Source organism: Dermacentor silvarum, chromosome 2, assembly GCF_013339745.2.
Source record: "Dermacentor silvarum isolate Dsil-2018 chromosome 2, BIME_Dsil_1.4, whole genome shotgun sequence".
NCBI classification, from domain to species: domain Eukaryota; kingdom Metazoa; phylum Arthropoda; class Arachnida; order Ixodida; family Ixodidae; genus Dermacentor; species Dermacentor silvarum.
Window position 1 is genome coordinate 246,145,903 of NC_051155.1, and position 20,000 is coordinate 246,165,902.

General features: G+C 45.0%; 1 protein-coding gene across 3 annotated transcripts; it reads left to right on the top strand.

The window, feature by feature from the left end:
* The first annotated feature begins 1,281 nt into the window (after positions 1 to 1,281).
* On the top strand, positions 1,282 to 19,992 carry LOC119443041 (F-box-like/WD repeat-containing protein TBL1XR1). Of its 3 annotated transcripts, none has more exons than XM_037708170.2 (12): positions 1,282 to 1,519; positions 1,998 to 2,085; positions 2,146 to 2,291; positions 2,894 to 3,053; positions 5,051 to 5,186; positions 5,383 to 5,521; positions 6,808 to 6,871; positions 10,986 to 11,083; positions 13,542 to 13,927; positions 16,260 to 16,425; positions 18,082 to 18,183; positions 19,338 to 19,992. In XM_037708170.2, exons 2-12 carry the CDS (start codon positions 2,028 to 2,030, stop codon positions 19,365 to 19,367), a joined length of 1,485 nt encoding a protein of 494 aa, XP_037564098.1. In that variant the 5' UTR covers positions 1,282 to 1,519; positions 1,998 to 2,027; the 3' UTR covers positions 19,368 to 19,992. The 3 variants fall into 3 exon arrangements, with proteins under 3 accessions (XP_037564098.1, XP_037564099.1, XP_037564100.1); XM_037708171.2 differs by having other exon boundaries at positions 2,001 to 2,085; XM_037708172.2 differs by lacking the exon at positions 1,282 to 1,519 and adding an exon at positions 1,583 to 1,855.
* The last annotated feature ends 8 nt before the right edge of the window (positions 19,993 to 20,000 follow it).

Genomic DNA, 20,000 nt, shown 5'->3' on the forward strand with positions numbered 1-20,000 from the left:
CAACTCTAGCAACTCGCGGCAGACCTCCGGGAACGGCTGCTGATAGGCGGCGACACAAGTTTATGCTAGCACAGACATCCTACTAACTCTATGAGCGCCGACTTCGCAACAGCTACGAAGGGAACTTAATTCTTATAAGCGCCCCCCCCCCCCCCCCAAAAAAAAAAAAAAGAAAAAGAAAAAAAGAACAGGCAAGTAACTGTGCCAAGTACGTGTCGCATTAAATGATCCGAACCGTAAAATGCAATCTTTCTGCGCAATTTGAGCTGCAGCATATCAGCAGAATAGATGAACAGGTTCAATCTTGGAAGCCACAATACACCGCTGTAGAGTCACTGTATTATATACACCGCCGAAATCACAAGCGCCCCAGTGTGGCCTCAACTAACGTGGCTACACGTCCTAGTTTCCTACAACCTCCTAGCATGCATGCCTCCTAGAAATGGTTCTAGGAGGTGCACTTGTCCTATTGCGGCTAAAGTCCCTAAAAAAAAAAAAAAAAAAAAAAAAAAAAAAAAAACCCTGTAGGGGCGTTGCTGCAGCTGCTGAGAGAGGAGGCAGAGGCGAAGGGGTGCGGTTGGCGCTACTTTATTTTTTTTTTTTTAGAGACTTTAATTGCGGCTGCTCACTGCAGGCAAGTTCTGCAGGCTCATTCATCTACCTTCAAAGTTGTTCAAAGTTGTATACATTATAAAAGAATGATGAATTTATCATAAACTATATCATATAAACAATATATATATATATATATATATATATATTGTTATGTGGAAATTATATATATGATATATATCATAAACAAAATATATCATAAACTCAGTATCGAATTTAAGAAATCAAAGGCCCGGGGCTAATGCATGATGCTGTAATATCTACATGGGCTATATTAGTTACGCAACGGTAAGTGTTTAATCATTGAGAAATGTTTAATTAAGAGGTTAAAGGCCTTGAAAAAGCTTGCACCCATTGGGGTTCATCTTTCGTTTCGTTTCGCTTTCTTTTTCTTTCTTGAAAAAACTGCGCTCGCTACATTTATGTTGATAATGCTATGTCACGCTGATAACGTGCATGCCGTTCGTGACCTGAAGTACCGTGGGTGCTGCTTTAAAGAAAGGAAAAACGCACAAGATAGATGACGACTATCGTTGTGACAAGATAAGCTCTAAAGGGTGCAAAGGCAGTAAAGGAGGGATTGGCAAAGGATGCAAACGATTTTAAAAGCAACTCAGGCTGGCAGCGCCGCCAGGCGCCGCGCTGGTGTGTCGCGCAGCTGGCGACAGGGGTCGCCATCAGTTTTCGCAGCCGCTGTTACTTCGTCGACTTCGTTTTGCGGTCGGCGATGGGTGATAGTTTGGTTTGTGCGTTAATAGATGCTGTGCAGCCCATTTTAGGAGTGTTGTACACATAGCTCGACAAAAGCCACCCGACACAAGACAGCAGCAGCTACGGCGCGCCAATTTCCGCGGTCCTCTTCGCGGCACATTTTCGCACCCTGCCCGGTTTGACCAGAGTTTGACGGGTGAGTAGGCCTAGCACGTAACATTGTGCCAGGTTTCTCACTCGGTGTATGTGATCCTCGGGTGCCGCTGGTGTTCCCCTGCTGAAGACAGTTTGTTCTTTGAGATAATCGCTGCCTTGCCGCGCTAAGGCGCGTGCCGCTGTTCGCGACCGGCAGTCGGCGCGCCTCTGTGACCGGATGCTTACTGTGGCGCGTGCTTTGCAGATGCATCAACAACGTCTGATTGTTTTGGCCTAGATGTGCAGTGCAACTCTTGCGCAGCGTGGTTGGCGTCGGTCTTCGATGTCCTGCACGTTTTGTGTCTGGCCCACACCTCCGCTTTGACATTGTTGTGATGTAATCGTCTGGATAATGTTGGTTCATAACACAGCCTTGTTTTATCGCGCATAGTCAGCCACACGGCTTCCTAAATTTGCATGTTCTTTCCTTGTTATCCCCTACCAACAAATATTCTTAACGTCCTTCCGCTTGCTTTCAGAAGGCACTCAATGAGTGTTCATGACGAAAAATGAGTTTTAGCAGCGATGAAGTCAATTTTCTTGTCTACCGGTATCTGCAAGAATCAGGTAAGTGCAACCCTCATCATCGGCGGCGGGTTCAGATGCGAAAGAAGTCCCATTGTGCAGGTTTTTTTCACTCTGCCTACACCTTTGGCATCGAAAGTCACATCAGTCAATCCAACATCAATGGAGCTCTGGTGCCGCCCGCTGCATTGCTGTCCATTATTCAGAAGGGTCTTCAGTATACAGAGGCTGAAATCAGCATTGGAGAGGTAGGTCACTGCTTCTATCGTACCAGTTCACCTGGATGCATGCGCCGAAATGAAACTGTGTTTGCTGCATGTAAAATCCAAGGTATTCACTGTGTGTAGGCAATTTGGCTCGACGTTTATAGATATAATCTATAAACGTTGATTTGGCTATCACCAATTGTCTGGTGCTTTGCCGGCTTCAGAACTTGCAGTGTGCTTTTAGCAATACGAGTTTATCTGAGCGAAACGTGATTGCTCATGTGGCAGAAAAGGATGGTTAATCCTGAAGTGGAAGCAGACAGTATGTGCAATACTGCATCTGACATTTGGTGCAGGCAGCACTCTGTGTGCTTGTTATTTTCTTCTCTGTAGAATTTTGCTTCACTTGACAGGGTATCCGTTGTTTCTAGCAGCATGTGATTTTTTCTTGCGAGTTCATGTTTTGGAATGTTGCCTGTTAAGCCTGCCTTTCCTTTGTGCAACTTAGTCATGAAACAGTTTACGCAATAAGGTATTCCGCTACATGTGGTTTAGTCTTAACAAAATGCTGCTTTCTTAAGGTACCCGCATGCTGATCTGCAACAATTGCTGATAGTTACCTTTCATTCTCTTTTCTTTTCCAGGATGGCTCGGAGCGTATGATCGAGTCCCTGTCACTGATTGATGCCGTCATGCCTGATGTGGTGGCATCACGGCAGCAGCAGGCACACAATAACAAGAATGCAGTGGTTAAGGCAGAGCCAAGCAACACCAATGGCGAGGATACGACGCACAACTTTGGCGGTGAGTGATGTGGTGCAGTTGATTGAAAAGCAGCGAGCTTTGATGCTGAAAGTTGTCACACCCTGCTGGTGTGCCAAGACTGCTGCATGTGCGGTAGTGGGTCAAGTTACAGCAAGTTAGATTCCTGGCCAACAGTCCAGCTTGGGAAAAATACAAAAATGACCATGTGCTGAAATTTTTGCACATGCTAAAGCTCTGTAGCCCTACGTTACAGCATCTCTCATTGCCCATGGGTAGATTTGCTGTTGCTATGTTTGTACAGTGACCATAATTTTTCTCTTAAAAGTAGAAAAAAATATATATTTCGGGCGTAGTGCTGCTTTATATTTGTTCAAACTTAGCAGCGAGATCATGTATTATGGTTCGAATTGTTCAATACAGCACTTTACGCTTTTACTTGCCTAGTTTGCAAAAAAAAAAGTGAATATACCTCTATCTGGTTCCCACATAGCATGCCCCCCTCCCCCTTTGCTTTGCTTTGTTTAATGGAAACAAATCTCGAAGGCCATGCTTTTCCTTACTGTTGATGCCGGATGCAACTGGATAATCTTGTAGCCATGTTTTGGACATTATACATTCAGAAGGGTGCAGACAAAGGAACAGTCAATTTTTTTTTCTTTACAAACACGGCTAGTAACAGTGCCACTTGTCATCTGGACCATAGATTGCAACCTTGTTGTGAAATTTAATTAGGAATAAAGCAGCAGTAAGTGCAAAATTTTCACCATACTCTAGCTACCTGTGTAAACGAAAAGTACAGCGTATGAATGCAATAAAAATAGTCAATCCACTGTTCCTTAGACGAGCAAAAACCTGCGCTACATTTGAACAATGTGTTCAAACGTAGCGCATCCCCTTGGGAGACCTTGGGCGCGATCTTGTACGCGTTCCAAAATGCAACGGAGGCGTTCCGTTCCATCGAGCCGCACACGATTGGTCAATTTGAACGTCGCGGCTGAAATTGACCAATCGTGTGCGGCTCGATGGAACGGAACGCCTCCGTTCCATTTTAGGACGCGTACAAGATCGCGCCCCTTATGTTCATGACATGTGAAAACATGCGGCGATTGCTTTAAAAACCCTTATACCTTGTTCAAGCTTAATATTAATGCTTAAAAATAAACTATAAAATACTGCACATATTGGGCATCTTTGTTACACATGAAACCGGTACCTTCAGTTTCGGCTTCAGACATAGTACTACTATGATGAATGATTATGGTGCTACAATCGTAGACCTTGGTAAACACCAGGATCTGTGATTGTTGGGGTAAAATTATAGATCTTGGTGGGGTTACAACTTTTTCTGTGTAATTTTAAAGAGCCAATGCAGGAGCATAATTTTTCTAGAAAATTTTGTACAATGAATTGCATTTAATTAGGTAAACAAAACACACAAAAAAAGATCAACTTAAGAAAAAAAACTTTGAGCACACTTAAGCTTCGTCTTTAGTAGTGGAACGTGATAGCATTAACGAGATTCGACTGTAAATTGAATGCAAACGTTCTAACCGCATTCCTCGACTGTCGCATACGCGTGGCGGCTCGGTGCACATGGTTTGCATTATGTGCGGGCCTTGAAAATTGTTGCTTTGGTTATAGTAGTAACAACTTTATTTATCCTTTTTACAAGGAAAGGGGCAGCGGGGTAGAGGGGGGAAGGGGCTTTGGTTATAGTGCGGTATGCTTATAGTGCGGATATTCGCAACTCCGGCGACTTATGTTAGAAGTGGTCTACACTGTACATTAAATTGCAAAGGTATTGTCTGTAAAATATTTTGGGCTAGAGTCGCTAAACATTCAAAATTAGAGTTTCTGGGAAGTTGTATCAGTTGTGCCTAGTGATTTATTTATTTGCATCATCTCCATACAGACGATCTTAAGTGTATTGTACACTTTGTCACAGCTGTGTCGTCAGATTATGTTCCTGCCCTTGTTTCTAGTGCGAGTGCATTATTGCAGGCAAACGTGGTGAAGCAAATTGTGTGGCTTTTCAGGAACAAATCATAACGAGACAATGGAAGTGGATGGCAATGTGGAAATTCCGAGCAGCCGGGCAACGATACTACGAGGTCACGAGTCGGAAGTGTTCATATGTGCATGGAATCCGACGTCTGATCTCTTGGCATCTGGGTATGTGCCATCATTTGCTGCATGCTGCTGATCAAACTTGGGAGATATTGAGCAGGCTAGTAGCATGCTGACTGTCCTGTATCTTGCAGACTTTGGGGAAGAGAGACAGTCGTGGATACTGAAACCGCTGACCACTTAACCTGCTTGCAAGTGTTCTACTCCTAATGCTGTGGTTGTGTCGTGGTGTCTGGTGCAGGTCCGGGGACTCGACAGCTCGCATCTGGAACATGAATGACAACAGTCCAAGTCCCAACCAGCTAGTGCTGCGGCATTGCATACAAAAAGGAGGCACTGAGGTGCCCAGCAACAAGGACGTCACCTCCCTTGACTGGAATGTACGTATACTACCATGTGCCGCACACACTACTGATGCACATTTATTTTAGCCTTCTTTCACATGTTTCTCTCACATAAGACGATTACAGTATAGACCACTTATAACGTAACCGCTTATAGTGCAGGACCGGATATAATACGGTCTTTTCAGACTACTGTTAATTTTCCCATAGCACTCTATGTATACGCGTATCGGTTATACTGCAGTTGCAGGACACGAAACACCAGTTGCAGTGCGACTGCCTGGAAGTTCGGCAGTCAACCTAGACGGTAAACACTCCCCTCAAGCCACAAATACCGTATTTACTTGAATCTAATGCGCACTTTTTTCCGATAAAATTGCATGCGCGTTAGAATTGAGTACGACCCTAAATCTGCGTTACCATATAGCCATCGGCATTTCAAAATGGCCGCCTCGCACGCGCGTCGAGCCTACCTACTCTCGAGCCTAGCTACCGTATCTTCCTCCATGTGCTGCAGTACACGTGCCGAGGCAATCGTCTACCATCTGTCTTTACGTTCTCTGCGTCTGCTCTATCAGCATGAAGTACCGAGTTCATCATGATGTCGCATTTAAAAGGAAAGTGATCACGTGTGCGGAGACAGACGGAAATCGGGCCGCATCACGGGCGTTCGGAGAATCCGAAACTTGCGTTCAGGACTGGCGCAAACAGAAAGAGAGGATTTTCGCCAGCAAAGCAATGCGGAATGGTTTCAGTGGACCGAAGCAGGACGTAATCTGCGACGATCCACTTCGGCGATACGATCGCCTTGGCCCTATCTTGAAAGCAATCTGCAACGGGGAAAGTTCGCCACGCGCCGTGTTTTCGCCGCATATAGCTCACGTTGAAGCGAGAGGCATGATAGCACGAAGGTCAATTCGCTCGCTGCGCTTCGTCACTCGACTGTTTTGACAGTTCATTTCCGCTGTCAACGAGCTAGATGTGTGCATGTTTGCTTGTGCGTGCGTGACACCATGCTTGTTAATTTATTTAGTAAGTGAATACGGAACCTAGAGCACGGTGACAGCAACGGCAGAAATGCGCCTGCAGTGTCCATTATCGCAATTAAACAGTTGTTTTGGTTATAGTGCGGATATTCGCGACTCCGGCGACTTGCGTTATAAGCGGTCTACACTGTACAATAATTCTAGTCCAGCGTGCATACCTAACATAAGCTGGCGAAAACTTCTTGTATCTTTTGCCAAAGTATAAGTAACATAACAAAGCCTCACATACTACTGTACCCTCGGTAAAATATTTAGCCTTTTCTGTGTTACTTGCAGTCAGATGGCACCCTGCTGGCCACTGGTTCGTACGATGGGTTTGCTCGAATATGGACAACAGATGGTGAGAGCATTGTTCCATTTATGTTTCTTGACTGCACATCTATACAGTGAATCTTGTTATTTCAGACTATCTGTTTGAATGTTAATGAAAGAAAACCGTCTAACATCCCATTTCACAAATATTTTAGAATGGTTAGCCAGAAGCGGCCCTTGTGTGCTAGTGGGAAGTCGATACACACACACACACACACACACACATACTATATCAATGATTATTTAACCCAAAAATGGCTTAATCTACTGGTGCAAAACCCTGCACGATTACCAAGTGCCAAAGCTGCATGATAATGCAGTGGTTAGCATGTCCCACTCCCAACTGCACAGTACTGCAAGGGCTTGAGTTTGATGCCTAATAGCAGTTATATATATACAGTAGCCGACGGATTTTTCGGACTCCAAAAATTCGGACTTGTTGGATATTCCGGACTTCACAGATGTACCGTCAGGATTCCCATAGAGCTAATGCATTTTCGCGACCGATTTTTCGGAAGAATCTAGGTGCCAATGTTCGATTTTCCGGACTAAATCGCACGCTCCGAGCCCCGCTACCCGATCTTGAGGGCCGCCATGTTGGATTTTCCGCTGGCTTGGCCGGGCTTGGCTTCCAGTGCCCCCCCCCCTGTATAGCCTTCAAGATTGGTAGACGCACGCTATCCTCCCGTCTCCGAGACCATGCCCACTCTTCCTTGGCCGACAAAACGTTCCAAAAAGCGGCACTTTTTTTTTTCCGGTCAGCTCAGCACTATCGTCATTATCACTTAAGCGGAATTCGTTTTTTTTTTTTTTCTTTTTTTTTTAATGTTTCGGTTGCGCCATACCCTGTGTGCGGGTGAAAGCTTGCCTCGCGCACGCGAGAGAGGAAGGCGGCCGGAGGCGCGCGGACTTCGTTCGCACGCGGGCACGAGGAGAAGGCGACGTAGTCGGTGGCAAGTTGCGTTCAGCTCCTGCGGCTGCTGCCGCGCAGGCACCGTATGTTGAAAGCGATCTGCGATGGATACAAAGGGCGTGCGCCGAGTGTCAGTAGCTTCGTACGCGCTGTTCTTTTCTTTTTTTCGACGTTCGCGTTGAAGCGAGAGAATAGACAGCGCGGAGGTCATCGAGCGAGATGTGTTCATGTAACCTGCGTGCGCGTGACACCGTGCTTATTTAGTTAGTAAGCGCACATTTACAACTTTATACGGCCGATAAAGCTAACATCCTTACTTCGTATTGCTGTCTATTAATTTGCTATCGCAATCGATGCTCCGCTTTTTGGGCGAAACTGCGACATTTTTCTTAAGCCGCTCTCAGCCTCATTTTTTTCGCTTGGTGGGGGGGAGGCGAGTTTTTCGAACTGTTTGGTTTTTCGGACTGCTCGATTTTTCGGACTATTTTTCAGTCCCCGCGAAGTCCGGAAAATCGGTCGGCTACTGTATATATATATATATATATATATATATATATATATATATATATATTTTTTTTTTTTTTTCTCTCTTCTCTCTCGTACATAGTGAGGGTAAAGCTAAGGATGAGAAGGTGTCTCAACAACATAACCAATTGAGAGTGACAACAGTATAACGGAAAGGATTGACAAACATGCACAGCAAACTCAGTTTTGAGCTTTTAACTGCTGTAGCAGTAAACATCTATTTTGTATTGTCCTTGTTATGAAGGTACTAGTATCTACGGATCACCAACTAGCCTGTTATCATAGTACTTTACCGAGTTATACTTTGTTTAAAGGTCATTTTTGCTACATTTCTTCAGCATGTACTTTGGGCTGAGTCCTTCGGTTAACATTTAACAAGTGTTCAGCATACAGACAACTGTTCAAGGGTGGTAGGACTGCTCCAGTTGCGCTATTCTGCTGTAGAATGCAATTCTATAACTTACAGGCTTGTGCAATATTTTTTTTTTTATACTATACTGCATTTCATACTTAGGCAACACTAAGTATGAAATGCAACACTAAGTGAGCCTTCCATGTGGGCATGGAAGGCTCACTGTGCACGTTTTGCAGTGCAGTTATCTTGATCTGCAACATTGTTTAGGAATAACTACTTCATACGTTTTACCTGCAACTTGTGGACGCAAGTTTACCTCAAGTGATGTACTATTTGTGTGCGCTTGTGCTTTTGCAGTATGAGGCTTGCTACTGTCGCGAGAGCATTTAATGCACTGTGGCTGCTGTTTGCAGAAATGTGACTCCGATCATTTGGTGGTAAATAGGTTCAGATCTCTGACGCTTTTCATGTAATAAATACATTATATTTTGCTATATAGAAGTATGAGACTTAATATACAGAATTACATGATGGCGTACCCATGTCCTTTTATATGGGAAGCAATATTTCTTGGTCACAGATGCAAGCAGTGAGGGAAGTCTTATCTCGTAGCATTGCCTGCTGTGTATGAAACAGTATATATATTGTGCACAAACACTTGAAACGTGACTATTCTACTGATGAAAATACTATTAAAAATTTTTTTAGAATCTGAATTTCTTGCCGATATTTAACACATTTGTCCTTGAAAAATGGAACATTGTGTAGGCTCTCCAGGTCATATATAAACAGGTCAGAATGTGCTCCGAAATTCCTCTGAGCTTCATGCTCAAAAGATATCCTTTTATAATGTGTAATCCACCATAAATGTAAGCCACTCGGCACTATCAACTTCTGAATTATTTATGTGCCAGGATCAACCATTTATAATGATGTAATGAACAGATTCTTTAAAATATTTTGTCTGAGGAGCTATAAAATAATAAAAAATGAAATAATGCTACATAATTTTACAGCATTGCAGATGGTTGCACAAGCATGCATTGACATTTAGTGGTGTGCACTGCTAGGATGAAATTGTTGTTGGGCTCTGTCTTTACAGAACAAAACACTCTAGCCCACTCAGGAGTGTTTCGGGGAATCAGTGAATTATAATTGGAGTCAGTGTTAAATATTGTAATGAATTGAACCTAAGTGAGGCGATTCCGCGAAAATTTGATTTGCATATTTTACATGTAACCTTTTGACGCCGCATTTTGATGGAGGCGAAATGCAAAAACGCACGTGTGTTTAAATTGTAGTGCACGGTAAACCCCAGGTGGTCGAAATTAATCTGGAGCCCTGCACTACGGCGTGCCTCATAATCGGAACTGGTTTTGGCATGTAAAACCCCAGAAAGAAGACACACTAGTGACAATCATCATCAGCCTATATTTATGTCCACTGCAGGACGAAGGCCTCTCCCTGCAATCTCCAATTACCCCTGTCTTGCGCTAGCTGATTACAACTTGCACCTGCAAATTTCCTAACTTCTTCACTCCACCTAATTTTCTGCCGTCCTCGACTGCACTTCCCTTCTCTTGGTATCCATTCTGCAACTCTAATGGTCCCCCAGTTATCCATCCCACGCATTACATGGCCTGCCCAGCTCCATTTCTTCCTCTTAATGTCAACTAGAATATTGGCCATCCCCATTTGCTCTCTGATCCCCACACCGCTCTCTTCCTGTCTCTTGACGTTGGGCCTAACATTTTGTGCGGTCCTTAACTTGTTTTTGAGATTCTAGTGACAATAGAGCTTGTTAAAAAGGGCATACCAATTGTGAAAGGAATGTTATTTTTCAAAAGTTGCTTGGGAATAAAATGCTAAGTGGAAAGAAAAGGAGTATGTGGAGGCCACAGCCTCCTCTAGTCTGCTTCAACTTGATCAGTTGGTTATTGCTGCATGGGAGACTGATGCCTCGGAATATGAAAAGATCCCTAGGATCGGGCACATGCGCAGACAACACATATTTCACATGCTTAGATGTTGGATTGCAAACCAATTTTCATCAGCACGTTCTAGACAACTTATGTTTTCGTGAATGGGCTACAATTCAACAAAAACTGCTCTTGCAAACAAATTACACGTGTGCCGTAATTCAAATTCCTTCCTCCCATTTTGTGTGGTTCATTGAATATACTGAAACTTGAGAGTGGGCCAAGAGCACAACAAAATGTTGTTTCAAACGTTTCATTCCAGTTGGTGTTGCCATGCCTAGCCTGGGGAGCTTATTTTGCAGCATGTGTATAGTCTCGTGTCCTTCAATGGCTATTGTCACTTATAGATCAGGTCACACTATAATTTCAGGTCACCTGGCAAGCACTTTAGGGCAGCATAAAGGTCCCATATTTGCACTCAAGTGGAACCGCAAGGGAAACTACATTCTCAGTGCTGGTGTCGACAAGGTTGGTAGCTCACGATGTGCATTTTCGCATTCTACCAAGTATGAGTGAAAAATGGTTAAATGTAGAACACGTGTTTCTGATCTTATTGCTTGACAACAAATGCATTGAGCCGCAGGATTAAATGCCTCCGAGTTGAATAGCATTTGATGCTAGTATATAATAATCATAAATTGGAGATGGCAAGACAGTACAGTGTAACCTTGTTGATACGATTCTGCATAGTATGTTTTTTGGGATGATGTCTTTTTTTTTTATGATACGATTTAGTTGCACAATACGTTGGATAATATAATTTTTGGATGATATGCTTTATTTTCCAGTTCCCGTAAAGTTTGTATCAACAAGATTCCACTATACAAGTTACTCAATTTTCAAAATTCACTGGGGTTAATCCACCATGTTAAAGAAACTTACTGATAGTCATTTTATTGTGATTTAATATCAAAGTATTCATATTAAAAAATTAATATTTGCATGCATGCCCATAACGACTGCAGTATTTTGTTGAAATGCAGAAAACGGCCTGGAACTCGCATTTTTCCCCTGGTAACCAAAGGCAGTGACAAAATTTTTAAAACCTTATTAATGGCAAACATTTAATTGATTGATACGACTTTTAGATTAGCACTCTTCTTATTACTGCGCGTTTCTGTATGATGTGATTTCCTCTCGATCTCCCTAACCAATGGAGCACCTCTGCCACATCTGGCCTTCGTTATTTACGGTTTGGCGCGTTATCGTTAATCTCGAAGGCAATTGCTCCTGATGAAGAACTTGCCGTAATGCAGACAGGCGGACAAGCGTTCACCCTCCCTTTTCGCATCGTAATGCAGTACAGTAAAATCTCGGTGATACGAATCTCGTGGGGTTGCGTGAAACATTCGTATCACCCGAAATTCGTATCATCAAAACATACACAACATAAAAAAAATGAATTCATTTTCACCAGAAAATATTTCTAATAGTGGAAACCCATTGATACCTTCCTCGCTGCTGCGTTTTCCTGGCTGCTACGTCGCGTTTTCGTGGTCCCGATCTAAATCCCATTGACTTCCATGTACTAAGTTCCCCGTGATATATCGCCAATCTGTAATTTTCCTACATATTACGTTCCGTTTGAATGTGGCGGTCAGGTAAATTTAGCGGTGCAGCCAGCTTGTGCGTTGCAACAAGCGACTGATGCGTTGCAGATGCAGCCGTGCGGGTGCCGTATCTTGAAAGCGATCTGGGACGTGCGCAAAGTTCACGCCCGCGCGGACCTCATCATCATGGCGATCTGCGATGTTGACAAAGTGCGCCAAGTGCCGGTAGCTTCGTATGCGCTGTGCTTTCGACGTTTAGTTCGCGCTGAAGCGAGAGACAGCGCAAAGATCAATTCGCTCGCTGCTGCTATTGTGCTTGCTTCCTCACGCCAGCGTTTCGATAGCGAGTGTCCGCGGTCATCGAGCGAGATGTGTTAATGTTTACCTGTGCGCGCGTGACATCGTGCTTGTTAATTTAGTTAGTAAGCGAATGTTTACAAGCTTATGTGGCCGGTACAACTACTATCCTTAATACGTACAGTTGGCTAGTAATTTGCTATCGCAATCGTTGCTTCACCTTTCGGGCGAAACTGACTTTTTTTTTTTCGCGGTCCCTTGGAAAACGTATAACCGTGTACGTTTTTTCTTTGCCCAAATCGTAAACGATCGCTTTCTGAAAGGCGTATAAGTGCGCGCACGTGATCGCACGTCGAGTGCAGGGAGCGTTTTGGCCGTCGGGGCTGCACCGCGGTCGTCGTTGCTGCAGCGATTCTCGTCTACTTTCTTGCTAAGCATCGGCTAGGCTGTGATGTGGTCCGGTTCGCTCGACGTGGGGACCAATGAGAGATTGCGCAGCCGCGTGACGCAGCTGGTTGGTTGGTGACTATGGATCCCGCTGTGGCGGCTTGTCTGTGCCGGTTGCTCCGCTGGCTCGGCCGCCGCCACCGCTGTTGCTCACGTGTTCATATGATCGGAACAGCCGATTGTTTTTGTATTGTGAGCAATGTATTTTGGCCGGGGAATGTTACAAATTTGTATCACACTGAAATTCGTACCAGCCGGTATCATATCACCGGGGTTTTACTGTACATGCTGTAAGCAGTGTTCTTGTGGGTCTGTGGCTCCTTGTAGACAACAGAAGTCTAAATGTGGTCTGCGATGGCTTTATTAAATCCAAAATGCAATGCAAAAGTTTTTCTCTAAGTCAAATTGTGGAAGTGAATGGGGGAAAACAGGATAAAGTCAGATTTCTTCAGACCGTTTGTGAAAACCATAAGATGCCATTTGTGAAACCCACTTTGAGAACCTCTGGGCTACTATGTTTGCACATGCTCAGGTAATTCTCAGCGGTCTGTTCACTAAGTGCAGGAAAGCCACAGCTTGAAATGGTGCTGCGTTTACAATGTGATGCCTGGTTATCTGTTGCTTGTTTGCAGACTACCATAATATGGGATGCCAGCACAGGGCAGTGCACGCAGCAGTTTGCCTTTCACACAGCACCTGCACTGGATGTGGATTGGCAAAGCAACACGAGCTTTGCCTCCTGCTCAACAGATCAGTGCATCCATGTGTGCAAGCTGGGTGCTGACAAACCAGTGAAGACGTTCACGGGCCACACCAATGAGGTGAATGCCATCAAGTGGGACCCCCAGGGGGCACTGCTGGCCTCCTGCTCAGACGACATGACGCTCAAGATCTGGAGCATGAAGCAGGACACATGCGTGCATGACCTACAGGCGCACAGCAAAGAGATTTACACCATCAAGTGGAGCCCCACGGGGCCTGGCACAAACAACCCCAACATGAGCCTCATTCTTGCCAGGTATGTTATCCTTAACAGAATGAAACAGCCTCTCGTGCTTCTTCCTTATGTGTTGACTATGAGCTTTGCGCACATCATGTTCTCAGTGCACTTGCATAGTTTGTTCTTGGCATGCATTAATTTAACACAATAAAAAAAAAATGTCAGCTATGCCCAAAGGCGAAGCATTGAAAGCGATAGTGATTTTTGGCATTGCACTGAAGGCATACCTGCCAACTCCTCGGAATTTTTCGTAAAGATTACGAATTTGGCTTTTTGTGTCATGTTTTATATAAAAAAAAAAAAAGATTTTGAAGGTGCAAGATGGTACGGCGCAGGATTGAAAAGAAGTGCATACAAAAAATTAGGGGCAGCTTCACACTAAGTGGTGCGAAGACTGGGCAGACAGCAAAGCTGGTGGCCCTTCCCTAGCTTTAACTTGGTTTGGCTTGGCTGGTTCTTAGGTTTGTCTTTGCTTTCCTTTGCTTAATTTGGTTTGGCTTGGCTGGTTCATAGCCAAACTTAGCGTACCTCAAATATCGCGACGATACTCGGGGTCGGCGTGCGGTCTTCTAAAAGCCACTTTATAGTCCGATGTAGCATTGACGCGCACTCGACACGGGAACGCGCCAACGAAAGAAAGCGCAGCACTCATAGTCCGGCGTGAGGCGTGACGACGAACAACGGATATGTTGGCCGTGCCTCGCACTGTGGCGAGGGTAACCTGGGAGAGGGTGGTAACCTTGCTGGAGCGATGACGTCATGCGCGTCGCCAAGCGCAGTTTTCTGCTAGCGCTCCACAGCCGAACCGAGAGCTTAAAACAGCTCAGCTGTTGAAAAGGCATTGTGATGGTACTTTCACCACCTTGTGGCAATGCAAGATGCCATATGCTAAAGGGATAGTTGCTTCGAAGAAGCTTATTCTGACAAGTTCCCAAAGCAGGCGAAATCACCAGTATCGGTGGCTAAAACGATTGTTCAACATCGCGGTAGGGTAGGCAAAATGACGAACACATAGCTAATATTTCAGACATGTTACTCTACGTGAGTGGTTGGTGCATGTTTTAGTCTGTTCCATTCTGTTATTCTAGGAAAGAAAGAGTAGTTATTAGCAGGTATCCCTTGTGGTCGACAGCGAGCTTGTTAGTCGAACAGGGATAGGAATTGAATTCACACAAGATTTTCTGCGGATAGCGTTATCCAATAGCGTTAGCGTTATCTTTCATTAGTTGGGAGGTGGGAATCGTGCCGAGAAAACTTGAAGTACCATATTTACACGATTGCAAGTCGAGTCGAATGTAGGTCGACCCCCCCCCCCCCCCCCAAAATTGCATGTCTCAAAAAAGGGGGGGGGGGGGGAGAAAAACCACACGAGTGCATTCACACAAGGGAAATTTATTGATGGGGTTGCTAAGACTACTCATCGTCCTCACTTGTCGACCTCACTGGCACTGCTGCCGTCATAGCTGCTGCGGTCCCACAGCACGTGGTCATCAAGTGCGACTCCACACTTCGCGAACGACCGCACCACGACATCGCGCGGTACAGCCGCCCACGCAGAGAGGACCCACCCGCACACAGTAGCCAGGGAGGCCAAATTTCCTCGCGCTGAAGCCGTCACTGCCGCACCACACGTTGACCGACTCCAAACTTGCGTCCTGCTGCGCAGTTGTTAGTTTCCTCGGCGTGGAGGATAGCAGCCCGTTTGAACGCTGCTGTGAACGAGCGCCGAAAGTTCTTGGCACTCATGACAGGCGCGACGATTCAGCACAACAGCAGAAGTGACAGATGCGCGCGGCCGTCGAAAACAATCGTATCTCAAGGAAAAGCTCTTCCGCCAACTACTAATACCCCCCAAACGACGGCTCATCCGCCAACTACCATACCTCCCTAACGGCGGCTCTTCTGCCAACTACCAATACCCCCTAAACGGCGGCTCTTCCGCCAACTACCAATACCCCCCAAACGGCGGCTCTTCCATGATCGATGTTCCCACAAGAGCCGTGCGCTCGTGGTGCGCGCAATCAAAATGTATGCAATACGGTAAATTAATACGCTAAGTTTCTACCGTAACCATGGAAACGTAGGTGCAAAGTTGTAACCACGCCGTAGCGCCCCTGATTTCTCGTTTCTCTTGCCGCTACTAGCGGTACACGGTTCGGTTTCGATTCTAAGTCGACCCCCTAACATTGGATTGTTAAATCTGAAAAAATGGGCCGACCTACAATCGTGTAAATGCGGTAAATGAATCTACAACTTTTCTCTGTATTTGTTCAATCTTGTTAATGCTGTCAGTGTGAGAGTCCCATATGACGCATGCATATTCAAGCATTGGTCTGATCTTGATGTGCAGTGCATCATTCGACTCAACGGTTCGCCTCTGGGAGGTGGAGCGAGGTGTCTGCCTGTACACACTGACGAAGCACACAGAGCCCGTGTATAGTGTGGCCTTCAGCCCTGATGGCAAGTTTCTGGCCAGTGGGTCCTTCGACAAGTGCGTCCACATCTGGTCTACACAGGTATGCACTGCATGGCCTGTCTCTGTGGCTCCTCAACAGCTGTGAGCTTTTGTTGAAACATGCGATGTGCAGTTTCTGGCTCTTCAGCATTGACACTGAAGCGTTGAACACCAAATCGCACAATGAGAACGCGCAAACGCATCGTGTGAGCCACCAAAAGGGAGAGAATAGCGAGGTGGCAAGATAAAAGGGGGGGATGTTGTGACCTTGAGTTTTATTCATGAGGTTAATTGGGGTGCTTTGCGCGTGCTGGCAGGAATACAAAAGTTTCTCTTTCTTGCGTTCAGAGACGTATGACACAACGCCCTACACCGTGCCAGCGATTTTTCGCTGACTCCTGCTGTAGCCAAAGCTGTTCTAGCGCAGTGTGGTGCAATTTCAGTCATTTTTATGCTTTTTGCGCAATTTGGCACTGCAATTTGCTTGAGTATCAAAATGGCGCAATTGGCACAGTACTGCCATCCCTGTGAAACTTGTACCACCCATGATAGTATCACTAGGGTTTTACTGTACTTGACTGAGCGACGTCATTATTTCAGGTCAGAGTGCCCCAGTGCAACTCCTGTTTTTGGAATGTGCAAAGAAAGGTTTTACTACAGTCAATGTCCAATTTTTCGGACATTTTAGCGGTCACGAAAACGGCTGAACAATCGGGCAGTGCGAAAAAGTGAGTGCATGCATTTTACATGCTCAAATCGCCACAGACACATCTGAAATACAGTAAAACCCTGGTGATATGATCACTGCTGGTACAAATTTCGGTGCGATACGAATTCGTAACATTCTCCGGCCGAAATACATTATTCACAATACGAAAAACATAGGCATTGCTGCGCCGCTGCAGTTCATGCAGCTCCTTTCCACTCTTGGTATGCCTCACCGTAATGAATTTCATATGCTTCACTGCAGAACACTGCTATATTGCGGCAACGCTTGACCCTTGTGTTTTCTGCACTTTGAAACCATTGGTAAGGATGGCAAAGGCGGTGTCAGTGCCATTGCCGACAGTGTAGAATTATTTCAATCAAAAACACGGCACAGAACAGCAATAAGCTTTGTAGCGAACATCGAAACACTGAGGCCTAGCAATGCCGCGGTGGTCGCTACGGCTGCCAGAGGATTGGCATGTGGGAGTGCTGGTTTGAGGCTGCGAGATAATAAAAACGGCAGCAGCGGTGGCTTAATTAATGCCATTTCGGACCTGCAGTAATGGCAAAAAGTGCAGAATATTGGACGGTGAAGGGTTTCACCGTCTGAAATTTTACACGTTCTTGTACATTAGCCCTAAGGGTACGTGGCGGTGCCGAAGGCGTCCGAATCATCGGGCATGTCCATAAAATCGGTTGTTGACTGTCTTGTAATTTGGGCGCATAAATAAATAATGCACAATGTCTTTTGCGTATTTTTTTAACAAGTAGTAATAGTGCTCCATATACGCATTCTTGGTATCATTTTTTAGAAGGATAAGGAATCTCCATGCAATTCAGCTATAGAAAAATTTCTAATGGCAGTTAGGGAGCTACTACTGTTTTTTGATTGCTATCAAGATGCACAGTAATTGTCAAATGTACAGTCTGGAAGTGTATGCACCTGCACCTATGTGCTCCATTAGATACTTGGCAGATAGAGGCTGACTGACCCCTTTCCCTTGTGCAGAGTGGCAACCTGATTCACAGCTACAAAGGCACGGGTGGCATCTTTGAGGTGTGCTGGAACCAGCGGGGAGATAAAGTTGGTGCCAGTGCATCAGATGGTTCGGTAAGCTGTGGTTTCCCACTTCAATTTATGGCTCATTCAACTATTTTCAGAGTACTCCAGCTGCCTTTACGTTCTCACCACTCAATCTTCAGTTCACTCTCCATTATTGCCATTTTGCCCCACTCCCTTGGTTCTTCTATTGTGGATGCCATGTGGGATCTCTCCTGGTAACCTTGAGGAACCTGTGCTTGGAGATTGACAAACACCAAAACATAGGTTCTGTGATGCATTGTCTGTACTTGAAATCTTTGGCTTTGTCCATTGTTTATTCCTTAATTGGGCAGAATAAATGACAGAACGTACATATCTCCTGGATACATAGATTTTGTGGTGGGAAACAGGAAAGCAAGATAGCCATAAGATACGTGACATCAGCAATGTGAAAGTGTCAAAACTCTCATTGATGTAGGCATCCTCACACCTCCACCGTAGAATTGCCGTATAAGCTCTATTGCAATGCACACCCAGTTTTGATAGTCTCAAAGACTTGCCCAAGTCTTACAGCCTTTTTTATACAGTAAAACTTTGTTCATTCGAAAAATCCAGTAATTCATACTTGTCCTCTGGTCCCGGCAGGTGTACGCATTATTTAATTCAGACAACTCTCAGAGCTAGGCAAACGCGAATCACCACAAATCTGCCATGGAGTACAGCAGAAACGGCGGTAGCGCCAAACCGAAATAGAGCGATGCAGTCCCATCGCCATAGTCATCGGCTAAAGTTGTACATGAATGACAGCAACGCTGGAACACTTTGTGCCTATATGTGCCTTAAGAGCTTTTATTCTTGAGTAGTCTCCATCCATGATCGTGTTCATAGCCACCACGATTTCGTCCACACCAGTTGCTGCAAAGTGTGCTCAAACTTTGGGATCGGCCTAGGAATGAGGTTTGAAACATGCCCAATATGGAAAAGTGATGGTAAAGTCACTAAGAAAGGCGTTGGCTTTATTTAATAAACTATAATGAAATTGTCCAGTGGCAGGATTCAAACAGACGACCCCTAGCACAACAGCTTGTTTTTACTTAGCTTATGTTTACTTCAATTCATACTGCCACTATAGCTACAAGACTTACACTTCGTGTAATATTTTAACATGTTGCTATGCATTCATTGCTTCGCCCTTATGGCGAAACTGTGATATTTTTATGCAGGTGTTTGTTCTTGACCTTCGGAAGTTATAATGAAGCCCTGCTGGAGTGCCTTGCTGCTTTGGAGCAAAGGTGGTTGAACAGTGGACATCCTGCTCGACCCAGTGATCGCAACCCCAGGGTCGGCCCCATTTTCGTGCATCTTGGCAGCTGCACGTGTGTGTTGCAGCCCTCTTGCCAAGCTCACATGCGTGGTTGCGTGGGAGCTTGCTGCCGAGGCATGTTTGCCTGTGTGCCTTGGCGTTTTGACAAATGCAGCCAGAGCTGCAGGCACAAAGATTACCCATAGAAATCTGTTGTTCATCATGTTAAAATGGGAAATGAAGGGGCCTGAGGTGGGTGCTGTCTCACTCATTGTAAATAATGTTGACGTTTCTAATGGGAGGAGGGTTGATCAGTGTATTCTTTTAACTTCATGTAGATACATTCATGTGTACATGATTCCTCCAAAAACATTGTCGTTTAATTGAAAATTTGTCGGCTTGTACAGTCAACTGCGCCGTCTAAATGGTGTGCAACAGACTCGGTGTTACAGGTGTACAAGGCAGAGGTGATTTATTGCAATTCATGCTGAGTAATAAGAGATTGGTATGCGCAAAAAAAATATTGCACCTGTGACTCTTAGTGACCTGAGGCAAATAAATTACTTTACCTTGGTCTCTTGTG

Coding starts and splice junctions, on each gene's coding strand:
- LOC119443041 (XM_037708170.2), top strand. CDS start 2,028: ATGAGTTTTAGCAGCGATGAAGTCAATTTTCTTGTCTACCGGTATCTG. Junction 5,522..6,807: donor TCACCTCCCTTGACTGGAAT/GTACGTATACTA, acceptor TGTTACTTGCAG/TCAGATGGCACCCTGCTGGC. Junction 11,084..13,541: donor TCAGTGCTGGTGTCGACAAG/GTTGGTAGCTCA, acceptor GCTTGTTTGCAG/ACTACCATAATATGGGATGC.